This window comes from Erinaceus europaeus, chromosome 4, assembly GCF_950295315.1.
Source record: "Erinaceus europaeus chromosome 4, mEriEur2.1, whole genome shotgun sequence".
NCBI classification, from domain to species: Eukaryota; Metazoa; Chordata; class Mammalia; order Eulipotyphla; family Erinaceidae; genus Erinaceus; species Erinaceus europaeus.
In genome coordinates, this window is record NC_080165.1 from 25520009 (window position 1) to 25536380 (window position 16372).

Sequence of the window (16372 nt, forward strand, 5' to 3'; positions counted from 1 at the left end):
ATTATTGGCTTACCAGAGGAAGAAAGAGAAGGGGAGGAAGAAAGCGTTCTCCAGGCCATAATAGCTGAAAATTTCTCTAGTCTAGACAACACCAAAGACATAAAGATTCAAGAAGCCCAGAGGGTCCCAAACAGAATTAACCCAGACCTAAAGACATGTCATACTTAGATTGGAAAGGAATAAGGATAAAGAAAGGATCCTCAAGGCTGCAAGAGAAAAACAAAGAGTCACCTACAAAGGAAAACCCATAAGATTAGCAGCAGACTTCTCCATACAAACACTACAGGCCAGAAGAGAATGGCAAGATATCTATCGAGTGCTCAATGAGAAAGGCTTTCAGCCAAGAATACTATATCCTGCTAGACTGTCATTCAGACTAGATGGAAGCATCAAAACCTTCTCAGACAAGCAACAGTTGAAGGAAGCAACCATCACCAAGCCTGCCTTGAAAGAAGTTCTGAAAGGTTTCCTATAAACAACCAGACCACCACAAATAGAACATATATCAAAACACTCTAAAACTCTACAAGAATGGTGTTAAAATATCTTCAATCTTTGATATCAATAAATGTGAATGGCCTGAATTCACCTATTAAAAGACACAGAGTAGGAAGATGGATCAGAAAACACAACCCAACAATATGTTGTCTACAGGAAACTCACCTAACGCAACAAGACAAACACAGACTTAAAGTGAAAGGATGGAAAACTATCATTCAAGCCAATGGCCCACAAAAAAGGGCAGGAACAGCTATTCTCATATCTGACATGATAGACTTTAAAATACATAAGATTAAAAAAGATAGGAATGGACACTACTTAATGCTCAGAGGATCAGTCAATCAAGAGGACTTAACAATTATTAATATCTATGCACCCAATGAGAAGCCATCTAAATACATCAAACTTCTACTGAAAGAGCTACAGCAATATATTAACAGTAACACAATCATAGTAGGGGACTTCAACACCCCACTATCTCAACTTGACAGATCATCCAGGAAGAAAATCAGTAAAGACATAAGGGAGCTAAATGAAGAGATAGATAACCTAGAACTATTGGACATTTTCAGAGTCATTCAGAGCAAGTTGTGGTATATATACACAATGGAATACTACTCAGCTGTAAAAAATGGTGACTTCACCGTTTTCAGCCGATCTTGGATGGACCTTGAAAAAATCATGTTGAGTGAAATAAGTCAGAAACAGAAGGATGAATATGGGATGATCTCACTCTCAGGCCGAAGTTGAAAAACAAGATTAGAAAAGAAAACACAAGTCGAACCTGAAATGGAATTGGAGTATTACACCAAAGTAAAAGACTGTGGGGTGGTGGGTGGGTGGGTGGGGAGAATACAGGTCCATGAAAAATGATGAATGAAATAGTGGGGGTTTTATTGCTAAATGGGAATCTGGGGAATGTTATGCATGTAAAAAAAAAAAAAAGTAGAAACGCAAAAAAAAAAAAAAAAAAAAAAGTCTAATTCAAGTTGGCGTACTGCACCAAAGTAAAAGACAGGGGTGGGGGGATGGCTCAGGTCCTGAAACAAGACGGCAGAGGAGGACCTAGTGGGGATTGTATTATGTGGAAATGTTATGCATGTACAAACTATTGTATTTTACCGTCGACTGTAAACCACTAATGCCCCAGTAAAGAAATTTTAAAATGAAGTCTAATTCGGGACAGGGTTAATTCTAGCCCACGCCAGGGCCAGGGGGCATGTGGGGCCCTGCGACCTCTGGCCTCTCATCCTCTCCCCCAGAGCAAGGGCAGAGTCAGTTCCTTCCGACTCCCTGTCCCATGTGGGGGGCTGCCACGTGGGACCCCCAGCCCCAGCTCACCAGCTCGCAGCTCTCGGTGACCTGCGCTCAGCCGGGCAGCTGCGCCACAATCTCCGCCCCTTGGAGCCCCGCCCCGCGGCCCGGAGAGGCCCCGCCCCTTCCCTTGGGGGGGTGGCAGGAGCCCGGCCTGAGAGCGATGGCGGTGAACCAGAGCCACACCGAGAACCGCCGAGGAGTCTCCATCCCTTACGGAGAAAGGTGCCTGCGGGACAGCCGGGGGCGGAGGGGTTGGCGCTCAGCGCGAGTCTGGAGCTTTCCCGCCTTTTCCTCGCGTGCCTTGCTCCCCGCCCCCAGGTTAGGGCGCAGCTGCAGAAGCTCCTCGCTGCTGTGCCAGGGACATGGCCTCCCCGAGGGACCCATCACCCAGGAAGGAAGGATGGGGTGGCTAGTGCGCCCCGGTTTGGGAGCACGCGACTTTGTAGAGTGCCACGGGCCCAGGGCTCTTGGCAGGGCTTGGATGCACCGAGCTGTGCTCTCCCCCCTGCACAAGCCCTGGGCTGGGGAGGCGGAAGAGGCACGAGTGGGGCCACATCTGGAACGATCCTGAGCCTCAGTGTTGATCTCAGCAAAGGGACAACCCGAGGCCGCTGTAAATATCAAGATCCGTGAAGACACAGTACAAGACACTCATGTTCAGATCTTCCTCCTCTGCTTCCTAGCCCAGCACATTTTCTTGACAGATGTCAAAAAGCTGATGTGGCTGCACTTGGTCCCCAGGCTCCTCCCAGCTTTGTTCAGTTCAGGGATGGGAGCTGCTCGCTCTGACCAGGAAACACCCCTGCTCACCTCCAAAAGCTAAAGAGCCTGGTAGCCTTCAGTTCAGTGCTGGGAAGTTGTTTCTAACCTGGTGTCTGGGTAACTTTTTCAGGCTACAAATTAGTCTCTCTACTTTTACTTTTGTCGGAGGCAAAGAATGAGGCATGTTAAAAAAATATTACAGAAACATTGGTTTTGGGGCTGGGTGGTGGTATCTCCATACGGGTCACCACGTGCAAAGGACCTAGCTTCAAGCCCCCCAGTTACCACCTGTAGGGAGTAAGTTTCATGAGTGGTGGAGATGTCTCTCCTCTCTCTCTCTACATATATATGGCCACTGGGAATAGGCACCAGTTTTGTTTTTGTTTTGTTCCCAGACTCTACTGGTAAGGGGAAAAAAAATTGAGATTCTTTTCTTTTTTCCTTCTTTTCTCCTTTTTTTTTCTTTCTTTCTTTCTTTCTGTCCCTTTTTCCACTAGGGTTATTGCTGGGCCTCGGTAATCACAACTCTACTGTTCTTGGTAGCATTTCCCTTCTTTTCTCTCTTTCTCTCTTTTATAAAGTAATGTTTTTAATGATCCTACATGAATTCTTTTTAAAACTTTAGTTATCTTGGATAGAGACAAATTGAGAAGGAAGGGAGAGAGAGAGAGAGAGAGAGAGAGCGAGAGAAAGAGAGACCTGTAGCACTGCTTCACCAGTTCTAAAGCTTCCCCACCACCACCACCACCTGTGCAGGTGGAGACTGGGGCCTTAAACCCAGATCCTTGGGCATGGTAGTGCTTCCTTTTTCTTTCTATACATTTAAAAAAAAAATTTCTGAGAGAGATGCAGAGAGAGAAAGACACAGAGAGAAGCACCAGAGCACAGCACAGCTCTGGCTTATTGTGGTGCGGGGGATTGAACCTGGGACTTCAGAGCCTCAGGCATGAGAGTCACTTTGCGTAACTATTATGCTATCTATCCCACCCATCGTTCTATATTTTTAATATTTTATTTATTAATAAGAAAGATAAGAGGAGAGAGAAAGAACCAGACAAACTCTGGGATGTGCTGTCAGGATTGAACTCAGGACCTCATGCTTAAGTGTTCAGTACTGCACCACCTCCCAGACCACCCTTCCTTCCTTCCTTCCTTCCTTCCTTCCTTCCTCCCTTTCTTTCTTTTGAAAGGGAGGAGGGAGAAAGAGATAGAAAGAGACCTGAAGCACTGCTCTATTGTTCATGTTCCCCTACCTATCTCAACCTCCACAGGCTGTGCCTGACTTTCTTTGTGCAACTCAAGGAGACATTCCCCTTCATACCTGTTTTATACTCACAGCACAATAATAGAAGAATAAGCATTAAGAATAGATATGCCAAGCGCAAGGGCCTGAGTAAGGATCCCGGTTCAAGCCCCCGGCTCCCCACCTGCAGGGGAGTCGCTTCACAGCTGGTGAAGCAGAGCTCCAGGTGTCTTTCTTTCTCTCCCTCTCTATCTCACCCCTCTTGATTTCTCTCTGTCTCTATTCAAAATAAATAAATAAATAAATATAGATGTGATAAAGAAGGAATTCATCGACAAATCTCAAGAATATGTGCATGCCATCAGAAAATACAATCATTTTGATTTCTTTTAAAATTATATTTATTTATTTATTGGATAGAGACAGCCAGAAATTGAGAAGGAAGGGGGTGATAGAGAGAGAGACAGAGAGACTCCTGTAGCCCTGCTTCATCACTTGAAAAGCTTTTCCCCTGCAGGGGGGTACTAGGGGCTCAAACCTGGCTCCTTATGCATTGTAACATGTGTGCTCAGCAAGGTGCACCACCCCCTAGCCCCATCATTTTGGTTTCTTTCTTTTTTTAAAAAATCTTTTTTTTTTAATATTTATTTAATTTATTTATTCCCTTTTGTTGCCCTTGTTGTTTTATTGTTGTAGTTATTATTGTTGTTGTCGTTGTTGGATAGGACAGAGAGAAATGGAGAGAGGAGGGGAAGACAGAGAGGAGGAGAGAAAGAGAGACACCTGCAGACCTGCTTCACCGCCTGTGAAGCGACTCCCCTGCAGGTGGGGAGCCGGGGTTCGAACCGGGATCCTTATGCTGGTCCTTGTGCTTTGCGCCACCTGCGCTTAACCCGCTGCGCTACAGCCCGACTCCCTTTTGGTTTCTTTCTACTGCACTAAAGTGCGGGCAGCGGGAATGGCAGCTGACTTGTGAGTTCTTTTCCTGGTCAGGAAGGGCTCTGTATGCTTCTTGAATATCATTTCATATACGTGATTTCTAAACTGTGTGCTACCTGCCCTGTCTCTCCCCAGCGTCTTGAAGCAGAGTGAGGATGTGGAACTCTCCTTCCCACAGCAGCCAGAGGGATCCCAATTCTTCAGGGGTACAAAGAGGGGAGCCCTGTTTCTCACTTCATACCGGGTAACTTCTACTTCTGCCTCTGTCTGACCCCCTCTCTAAAGTGGAGAGTGGGTGAAACACTTGACTTTCAAAGTGCTTTAAACCACTGAATGCCCCATACTGGAGATTGCCCAAGCTGATTCCAGGGTGGTTCTTAATTAAGCTGGATGTCAGAGTGTCCTTGACCTTAGCCTAGATCTCCTGGAGCTCATCTTGTGGGCACTTTTCATTCCTTTTTCAAAGTCTCTATTCTGTCTCAGGTGATCTTCGTGACTTCACACTCAATCAGCGATCCCATGTTGTCTTTCATGATGCCATTTGATCGGATTAGTAACTGTACCATCGAACAACCAGTCTTTGGTGCCAACTACATTTTGGGAACCATCCAGGCAGTGCCAGATGGTAAGTATTCCTCCTATTTTGGGGGCTGGGATAGTTTGCCTGATGCAAACTAAAATGCATTTTACCATGTGTGAGGACCCAGAATCAAGTTCCTGGTACCACATGGGACTCCCATACACAGAGGAAGCTTCATGGGTAGTAGAGTGGTGCTGTGGTATCTCTGTCCCTTACTATCTCTGTCTCCGTTTCTCTCTGAGGTTGACAAGAAAGAGTCAACCAGGCACAGTACAGTTGCTTAGGCATGAAGCCCCAGCAAGAGTCTGATGGCAAATCAATTTATAAATAAAAATTCTTTAAGGTGGGAATCAGGCAGTAGCACAGTGGGTTAAGCGCATGTGGCTCAAAGCGCAAGGACCAGCGTGAAGATCCCAGTTCGAGCCCCCGGCTCCCCACCTTGAGGGGAGTCACTTCACAGGTGGTGAAGCAGGTCTGTAGGTGTCTATCTTTCTCTCCCCTTCTCTGTCGTCTCCTCCTCTCTCCATTTCTCTATGTCTTATCCAACAACGACGACATCAATAACAACAACAATAATAACTACAACAACAATAAAAACAAAGGCAACAAAAAGGGAATAAATATTTAAAAAAATATTTTAAAAAATGCTTTGCCCAGACTATTAAATGGGGAAAGCAGAGTCTCTTCAACAAATGGTGTTGAAACAATGGGTTGAAACATGCAGAAGAATGAAACTGAATCACTGTATTTCACCAAATACAAAAGTAAATTCCAAGTGGATCAAGGACTTGGATGTTAGACCACAAACTATCAGATACTTAGAGGAAAATATTGGCAGAATTCTTTTCCGCATACATTTTAAAGACATCTTCAATGAAACGAATCCAATTACAAAGAAGACTAAGGCAAGTATAAACCTATGAGACTACATCAAATTAAAAAGCTTCTGTATAGCAAAAGAAACCACTACCCAAACCAAGAGACCCCTCACAGAATGGGAGAAGATCTTTACATGTCATACATCAGATAAGAGTTTAATAACCAACATATATAAAGAGCTTGCCAAACTCAACATCAAGACAACAAATAACCCCATCCAAAAATGGGGGGAGGACATGGACAGAATATTCACCACAGAAGAGATCCAAAAGGCCGAGAAATACATGAAAAAATGACCCAAGTCTCTGATTGTCAGGGAAATGCAAATAAAGACAACAATGAGATACCACTTCACTCCTGTGAGAATGTCATACATCAGAAAAGGTAACAGTAGCAAATGCTGGAGAGGGTGTGGGGTCAAAGGAACCCTCCTACACCGCTGGTGGGAATGTCAATTGGTCAAACCTCTGTGGAGAGCAGTCTAGAGAACTCTCAGAAGGCTAGAAATGGACCTACCCTATGATCCTGCAATTCCTCTCCTGGGGATATATCCTAAGGAACCCAACACATCCATCCAAAAAGGTCTGTGTACACATATGTTCTTGGCAGCACAATTTGTAATAGCCAAAACCTGGAAGCAACCCAGATGTCCAACAACAGATGAGTGGCTGAGCAAGTTGGGATATATATATATATATATATATATATATATATATATATATATATATATATGAATACTACTCAGCTGTAAAAAATGGTGACTTCACTGTTTTCAGCCGATCTTGGATGGACCTTGAAAAATTCATGTTAAGTGAAATAAGTCAGAAACAGAAGGTTGAATATGGGATGATCTCACTCTCAGGCAGAAGTTGAAAAACAAGACCAGAAAAGAAAACACAAGTAGAACCTGAAATGGATTTGACATATAGCACCAAAGTAAAAGACTCTGGGGTGGGTGGGGGCAGAATACAGGTCCATGAAGGATGACAGAGGACCTAGTGGGCATTGTACTGTTATATGGGAAACTGGGGGATGTTATGCATGTACGAACTATTGTATTTACTGTTGAATGTAAAACATTAATTCCCCAATAAAGAGATATATAAAAAAAAGAAACTAAAAAAAAAGATATGGCACGTACATTAATATGTATAACTTACATATGTATGCATTATATATTATGATTCAGATAAAAATTGTATTGACTGTATTCAAGAATATAGCCAGGCTGGCACTAGCAGTATTCTGATTTTATGCTTAAAAGTGCTTAAAAGTGTCAGTACCGGGAGTAGGGTGGTTCTTCTTCTAGCGTTTGCCCTTCTTCCGTAGCCAGTCAACAGCGTCAGGTTGAGCCTGATGTCTGCTTGTTGCTGGCTTTGAAAGTGACTGGGCTCCATGTGGATTCAGTCAGCTAGGAAGGATCGTCAGTTTCCCCAATAAATGGGTACTCACAGGATGCACCACGAGAAGGTCGATCCAGTGCATCCCAAGGTGGTAGTGTAGCGGATTAAGTGCACGTGGGAAAAAGCGAAAGGACCAGAGTAAGGATCCTGGATGAGCCTCCCCCCCACCACCACACCTGCAGGGGAGTCGCTTCACAAGTGGTGAAGCAGGTCTGCAGGTGTCTATCTTTCTCTTCCACTCTCTGTCTTCCCCTTCTCTCTCCATTACTCTCTGTTCTATCTAACAATGACAACATCAATAACAACAGCCATAAAAACTACAACAATAATAAAAACCAACAAGGGCAACAAAAGTGAAAATAAATAAATAAAAAGATTTTTAAAAAGTGTCAAAGAATGCTTTAAGGTTTAAAGTCCACAGTTTTGGGGACTAGATGGTGGAGCACTTAGTGGAGACACATGTTACTATATATGAAGACCCAGGTTCAAGCCCCTGCAGGGAGAAAACTTCACAAGTGATGGAGTAGTCCTAAAGATGTCTGTCCTTCCTTCCTCTCTCTCTCTCTCTCTCTCTCTCTCTCTCTCTCTCTCCCCTCTATCCCTTCTCTGTTTCCTTCTCTCTCTTGTGCCCTCTGTAAAAAATAAATAAGAGTGTTCCAGGAAGCGGCACAGTGGATAAAGCACTGGACTCTCAAGTGTGAGGTCCCGAGTTTAATCCCTGGCAGCACATGTATCAGAGTGATATCAGGTTCTTTCTATCTCTCCTCCTCTTTCTCATGAATAAATAAATAAAATCTTTAAAAAATAAGATAAAATAAAATGCAATAAAATGGCTGCTGGGAGCAGTAGAAATCATGTAGGCACTGATCTCCAGCAATACCCTTGGTGACAAAGAGAAAAAGAGAGAGAGAGAGAAAAAGAAAGGTGGAAAAAGGGTCCAGTCTTGACTCATGTCAAAGGAGAGCTGCCTGGCCTCTTCAGTTAGCTTTCCTCGGTGCTGTGGCAGTTCTGTCCCCAGCTGTGCCGGCCTCGCAGTGAGTGTGTGTCGATTCTTCTCTCAGGTGGCTGGGAAGGACAGGCTACTTTCAAATTGTCCTTCAGAAAAGGAGGCGCCATTGAATTTGGCCAGTTGCTGATGAAAGCAGCCACTGCTGGTGAGTGACATGGATAAAAATATGAGCACTCGGGAGTCGGGCTGTAGTGCAGCGGGCTAAGCGCAGGTGGCGCAAAGCACAAAGACCGGCATAAGGATCCCGGTTCGAACCCTGGCTCCCCGCCTGCAGGGGAGTCGCTTCACAGGCGGTGAAGCAGGTCTGCAGGTGTCTAGCTTTCTCTCCTCCTCTCTGTCTTCCCCTCCCTCTCTCCATTTCTCTCTGTCCTATCCAACAACAACAACAAGAATAATAACTTACAACAATAAAACAACAAGGGCAACAAAAGGGAAAAAATAAATAAAATAAATATAAAAAAAATATGAGCACTCGGGGGGCCCTGAGGCCCCTGATGAAAGGTGCTGTCACTGGCCGGGCGTCTCTGCCCGAGGTGCTCAGCAATGGCAATCTGCATGTGTATTTGGCGGACATTCCCTTCTCCTGTCTGCTATAGAGAGGGTCACTAAAGTGACAAGTATCACACTGGGTCCACTCTGTCCCTCTGTCCTGGAGGGCTCTGCAGTCTAGTGGGAACTCAGACACCCCAGTGCCGACTAGTCCTCATAGCCCTGTGGCCATCAGAGAGAGCTGTTCTCATATACCACCAAGTGGTCTCCTTTTCAGATCAGGGAGCCGCAGTTTCTTTGGCTCTCCTTCTTTTGGCACGCCTTTTGTCATCTCTCTGGCTTTGCCTTCACGTCTCAGTCTAGTGCCCATTTTCCCAGTGAAGGGGGGAGAGGTAGTGCTAAACTCTACAGCACTAGTCTAATGGATGTTCCAGTTCATCCTTCCAGATTTGAGAGCAAATCATCCTTTCCTGGGGCTAAAAGGTAGCTCATCTGGTAAGGTGGGCCTCAGGGGCCTTTGATTTGTGGTCCTGGCAAATACACTACAGCGACTGCTGATGTCCTGCCATCAGTAGGTGAGATGATTGGAAGCCAACAGCGAACAGCCTCGTGAAAGTTGTATAAGAAACATATAATTGAGTGAAATAGTTACTTCTGGGAAATATTGGGAAGGACACTAATGGGATTTTGAAATGGAGGGCAACAGGGCTAAGGAGGACAACTTTATTATTAAAATAAAGAAGACAGAAAAAAATTTAAAAAAATAAAGAGGGCAGGGGTAGATAGCATAACGGTTATGCAAAGAGATTCTCATGCCTGAGGCTCCAAAGTCCCAGGTTCAATCCCCTGAGCCACTATAAACCAGAGCTGAGCAGCGCTCTGCTTAAAAATCAATAAATGCATAAAAATTAAAAAAATATTAAAATAAAGATTCATTTATTCACATGAGAGGGGAAGAGGGAAGAAGGGAATATATATATAGATCACATAGCATATATGGTGCTGAGGATAAAGCTTGGGTCCTTATGCATATAAGTTTGTTGCTGCCACTCTGTACCACCTGCAGAGCTGCAAGGAAGATTACTTTAGATATATATTGGCTTGATTAAGATAATGCTAGCAATGGAAGCAAATGCACTTCGTGTCATCAGCGCCTTAAGACTGTAGAGAGGACAGCTTAGATAAAGGTCAGCTGAGCAGTGGAGTGGGACACCCAGTTGAATGTACACATTACCATGCACAAGGGTTCAAGCTCCCACTTTCCACCTGCATGGGGGGGAGTATCAGAAGCAGTGAAGCAGTGCTGCAGGTGTCTCTCTCTCCCCTTCTCTATCTCCCCCTTCCCTCTAGATTTCTCTCTGTCCTATCAATAAAAAGAAAGGAAAAAAAATTTTTTTAAAGAAGGCCACCTGGTAGGGGTGGAAAGCACTGTTTCACATCCCTTAGGGGCTCAGGGCAATAGTTTCTGTCCCCTTTAATGGGTGGCTTCCCTAACCTCTTTGGAGAGCCAGCAAACACAGGAAGAGAGTAAAGATTTCTTTTTTCTTTTTGCCTCCAAGGCTATTGCTGTGGCTCAGTGCCTGCACTACGAATCCACTGCTCCTGGAGGCTATTTTTTTTTCCTTTTTGTTGCCCTTGTTTTTTATTGTTGTTGTTGTTATTGTTATTACTGATTTTGTTGTTGTTGGATAGGACAGAGAGAAATTGAGAGAGGAAGGGAAGAAAGAGGGGGAGAAGAAGGATAGACACCTGCAAACCTACTTCACCACTTGTGAGCGACTCCCTGCCCCGTAGGGGGGGAACCGGGGGCTCAAACACAGATCCTTGAGCCAGTCCCTGCACTTCATGCAATGTGTGCTCAACCTGCTGTACTAAAGAGTAAAGATTTTTAAAAAATATTTTATTTGTGGTCCAGGAGGTGGCACAGTGATAAAGCTTTGGACACTCAAGCATGAGGTCCCAAGTTCAATCCCCAGCAGCACATCTGTCAGAGTGATGTCTGGTTCTTTCTCTCTCCTATCTTTTTATAAATAAATAAAATCATTTTTTAAAAAATATTTTATTTCTTTCTTTCAGAGAGGGGAGGGGGAGAAGGAGAGGGAGAGGCCAAAGCACTGCACACCTCTGGCTTATTGTGGTGCTGGGTATTGAACCTGGAACCTCAGATCCTCAGGCATGAAGATCTTTAGCACAGGGATTTTGGAGCTCCAGTCGTGCAATCGGTTAGCACTCGGTACTTATATAGCACAGGGATTTTACCTGGTAAGTGTTTATGGGCCAGCCCTTCTGGGTATACATGCCATAGTCCAGAAATTGGTGGGGGAGTTAATAATGACTCCCCAAAGTATAACCAAGTCCTGATCCTCAGAACCTTTAAAAAATGAAGGACATGTGGATGTTGCATCATTTGTTAAAAGAGAGAGAGAAAGAGTGTGTGTCTTTGGGGGCTGGAGCAGAGTGCACAAGTCACCAGGCACAAGAACCCAGGTTTGAGTCCCTACTCCCCACCTGCAGGGTGGGTGCTTCACAAGCGGTCAAACAGGTCTACAGTTGTCTATCTTTCTCTTTCTTTATATATATATTTTATGTATTCACTTCTGTTGCCTTTTTAATTGTTGTAGTTATTATTGTTGTTATTGATGCCATTTGTTGTTGGATAGGACAGAGAGAAATAGAGAGAGGAGGGGAAGACAGAGAGGGGGAGAGAAAGATAGACACCTGCAGTCCTGCTTCACCACTTGTGAAGTGACTCCTCTGCAGGTGGGGAGTCAGGGGCTCAAACTGGGATCCTTAATGCCAGTCGTTGCGCTTTGTGCCACCTGAGCTTAACCCGCTGCACTACTGCCCGACGCCTTATCTTTCTCTTTATTTCCCCCTTCACTCAATTTCTCTCTGTTCTATCAAATAAAATAGAAAGAAAAAAATGGTGTTAGGAGTGGTGGATTTGTAGTACCAACACTGAGCCACAGCAGTAATCCTAGTGGCAATAAAATTTTTTCTTTTGTAAAATAAAAGAAAACCACTTTTAAAAAAATTACTGGGAGTCGGGCGGTAGCGCAGTGGGTTAAGCGCATGTGGCGCAAAGCTCAAGGACCTGCGTAAGGATCCTGGTTCGAGCCCCCGGATCCCCACCTGCAGGGGAATCGCTTCATGGGTGGTGAAACAGGTCTGTAGGTGTGTATCTTTCTCTCCCCCTCTCTGTCTTCCCCTCCTCTCTCCATTTCTCTCTGTCCTATCCAACAACGACAGCAACAATAACTACAACAATAAAACAACAAGGACAACAGAAGGGAATAAATAAATAAATATTTTTTTTAAATTACCGGCAGTAGCGCAGTGGGTTAAACACACATGGCACAAAGTGTAAGAACTGGCGTAAGGGTCCCAGTTCAAGCTCCTGGCTCCCCACCTGCAGGGGGGTCGCTTCACAAGTGGTGAAGCAGGACTTTAGGTGTCTATCTTTCTCTCCCTGTCTCTGTCTTCCTCTTCTCTCTCCTTTTCTCTCTGTCCTGTCTAACAACAACAACAACAATAAGATGGGCAACAATAAGGGCAACAAAATGGGGAAATTGGCCTCCAGGAGAAGTGGATTCACAATTCAGGCACCGAGCCCAGCTATAACCCTGGAGGCAAAAAAAAAAAAAAGATTATTTGCAGCAATCAGGAGAGGGTATAGTAGGTAGAATATATATATACCTTGCCATGTACAAGACCCTGGGTTTAAGCCCAACCCAACAGCATGGGAGAAAATTCCATGGATAGTGGAGCAATGTTGTGGTGTCTCTCCCTCACTCTCTCCTCTCCTTCTTTCTAAAATAAAAACAATGAAAAAACTTATCCCTTGAGCAGTGGTATCTTCTATGCGCCAGGCCCCAGTATTACAAGATGCCTTTGTTGATTTGACTAAGGACGTGAGACTACCCTGGATTATGCAGGTGGGACAGAAATGACATCATAAGTGTCCTTTAAAGAGGAATTCAGAGGGTGACAGACTGATAAAGAACCTTTTTCCTGCTTCATAAGCCTTGTGTATGAGATTCCACTGCACCCAGGTCAATGTCTTTCTTTTTTGCTCTGTCTCTTGCATTGGCCTTTAGTGGGGTGTATCTTGTCAACTTGATAGAATACTTCTGCAGCCATTTCTCTGAATACAGTTACTGTTGCAGTGCCCAGTGGGTCCTGGGAGTACACAGGCACATGAGCAGCCGCAACTCTGGCAGGGCAGTGGATACTTTTCTCCTGCGTCCTGGGAGCATTGCTGGACTCATGTGTCAGGCCATGGGTAACGGTTACTTAGTTGGTAGTTGCCACGTGTCTGACTTAACGAATTAAATAGTCCCTATTTTGTCAAAATTTTTTTTCTCAGCTGCCAGAGGAGCACCTCTTAGAAGTCTCAACTGCTGGCTCGGCCCTCTGGGGCTATACGTGATATGCCCCCAACCGGTGCCTTACGGAGGTAACGTGTATGTGGCTGGCAGGTGTTTCCCACCTGCGAAAGAGGAACACTTTCTCCAGGCCCACAGATCAATGCAGTGGCTGGCTGGCCTCCAGCTCTGTGCCAGTAGAAGCAGCAGAGGTGGGAAGAGGGCAGGGACCTGGCTGAATTCATGCTTCTGTTTCCATACTGAAAGGCAGTGACAGGTCACTGAGCTCTGGTCACAGGCTGACTCTCCTGTGCACTATACAGATGTGGAGCCTTCCCAGCAGCTGCTGTGAGTGAGGACACCCACTCTGCTCTTGCCACACTCCTTCCCCACACCACACCAGCAGGGCTGGGATGCTTGCCCTTGGTGCTTGGCCATGGCCTTGAGCTCTCTGAGGACTCTGGTACTAGCCTTCATGTCCTGGTATTATAACAGTTGGACTAAGAAAAGAAGTAAAGTGCAGGTGGTGCAAAGCGCAAGGACCAGCTTAAGGATCCCAGTTCAAGCCCCCGGCTCCCCACCTGCAGGGGAAGTTGCTTCACAAGTGGTGAAGCAGGTCTGCAGGTGTCTGTCTTTCTCTTCCTCTCTCTGTCTTCCCCTCCTCTCTCCATATTTTTCTGTCCTATCCAACAGCAATGACAACAATAATAACTACAACAATAAAATGAGGACAACAAAAGGAAATAAATATTAAAAAAATAAGTAAGCCAATAAAAAAGTGGTAGAAGACAGCCAGATGGGTTTGCATTTATGTAGAATATAGGTAATTAAAGCACATGGACACACACACAAAAAAGCAATAAGTAAGAAGTAACCAAACTATCTCCCTGATTGTGAAAACTGGTGACTGTGGAGGGTTAGGAACAAGGCACAGAACTCTGCTGGTGGGTGCTGAAGCAATGAAATGTTTTTCTCTTGTTATAAGTAAAATGCATACCTGTGCCCTCTAAGTAATGTGCAGGTAGAGTTTTTTACGTGAATTGAAATCCTTCCCCAGTAGGAAATGGCAAAACCTAGAACAGGTAGTGGTGGGTGCACCAGCTCTAGCTCTCCTTTGAACTATTCTGTGTCAGCTTGCCTCAGTGCAATTTTTCTCCTCTGTCTCCCTCCTTTCTATTCCTTGTCCTCAGTTGCCGCTTTAAAAAAATGAGTAGGGTTGATGGGGGAACAGACCCTCATGCCTGAGTTGCTGAGGTCTCAGGTCCAATCCTCTGAACCACCATGAGCCGGAGCTAAGCAGTGTTCTGGGGAGAAAAAAAAAAAGAGAGAGACGAGGGTCAGCAAAATCGTTCACCTGGAAGGGTGCTTGCTTTGCCATGCTCATGACCCAGGTTCAGATCTGTCCCCAACTGCACTGAGGAAAGCTTCATTGCTGTAGTTTCTGTATATATATTTCTTTTAAAAAAGAAAAAAAAAAGACGCGAGTCAGGCGGTAGTACAGCAGGTTAAGCGCACGTGGTGCATAAGGATCGGGGTTTGAGCCCCCGCCTCCCCACCTGCAGGGGAGTCGCTTCACAGGCAGTGAAGCAGGTCTGCAGGTGTCTATCTTTCGCTCCCTCTGTCTTCCCCTCTTCTCTCCATTTCTCTCTGTCCTATCCAACAACAACGACATCAATAATAACTACAACAATAAAACAAGAGCAACAAAAGGGAATAAATATTTTTCAAAAGACTTACTTATTAACATGAGAGAGCGAGAGAGAACCAGAGCATCATTCTAACGCATAAGATGCCAGGAATCAACTCAAGGCCTCATGCTTGTGAGTCAAACACTTTATGGTGCCACCTCTTGGGTTGCCTCTATCTAAAAAGGTTGACCTGGAGTGGTGAAGTCTTGGTGATGACAAAAAACAAAAAAGATGAGTAACTGGACTTTTTTTTTCCTTGTCAGCATACCCAACTTACGGAGCTCCACCCCCAGGCTATGGAGCCCCACCCCCAGGCTATGGGGCCCCACCCCCAGGCTATGGGGCCCCACCACCAGGCTATGGGGCCCCACCACCAGGCTATGGGGCCCCACCTCCTGGCTATGGGGCCCCACCACCAGGATATGGAGCCCCACTACCAGGATATGGAGCCCCATATGTGGAACACGGAGCCTCACACTCAGGACAGGGATCCTCACACTCAGGACATGGAGCCCCACAAGCGGGAACTGAAGCTCCTCTGAGCTATGCAGCCCAACTTGTTGGAAATGAAGCCTCAGCTCCAGAAGAGGAGACTCCAAGGACAGGAAGTATAGCTGGGAACCACAGACCTGCAGCAGAGGAGGCCACTACCCTCTCCACCTCATCCTCTTATGCCCAGTCTCCACCTACTTTAAAGTAAATCTGAAGACTTGTGAAGTGGAAGTGGTCCCCTAAAATTGAAGTCTGGATAAGAAGGAGAATTTAGGTATGTGACTAAAGGCTGATCTCAGGGCCTGGGAGGTGGCTCAATGGGTAGAGCACATGCTTTACAGTGCATGAGGCCCAGCGCCACATGGGAGCACTATAATCAGAAGCAATGGGAGTTTATGGGTGGTGGGGGTGTGCTTTGATGTCTTTCTCCCCACCTCACCTCATCTCTAACTGTTAGAATAGAAATTGTACCAGAGACACAATTCAGTGATCTCATGCCTTTGTGAGGCCCTGAGTTCATTTCCCAGCATTGCATTCAAGTGGGCAAAGGGAAAGTCTCCCAAGAAGTCATCCTACCCTCTAAAAGAACAGTCTTAGAGGAAAGATAAAGCATTACTTTCATGGTTAATTTTTATTGGGTTGTTGGGAAAGTCATGCCATATTTTTCTGTTTTATTTATTTTTTGTATTTTAAAATATTTATTTCC

The 16372-nt window shown here is 45.2% G+C and overlaps 1 protein-coding gene across 2 annotated transcripts; it reads left to right on the top strand.

The window, feature by feature from the left end:
* The first annotated feature begins 1962 nt into the window (after positions 1-1962).
* WBP2NL (WBP2 N-terminal like) lies at positions 1963-15897 on the top strand. 2 transcript variants are annotated; one of them, XM_060189056.1, is made up of 6 exons: positions 1963-2040; positions 4898-5006; positions 5246-5387; positions 8686-8778; positions 13489-13578; positions 15438-15897. In XM_060189056.1, exons 1-6 carry the CDS (start codon positions 1979-1981, stop codon positions 15872-15874), a joined length of 933 nt encoding a protein of 310 aa, XP_060045039.1. In that variant the 5' UTR covers positions 1963-1978; the 3' UTR covers positions 15875-15897. The 2 variants fall into 2 exon arrangements, with proteins under 2 accessions (XP_060045039.1, XP_060045040.1); XM_060189057.1 differs by lacking the exon at positions 8686-8778.
* Positions 15898-16372: the final 475 nt, after the last annotated feature.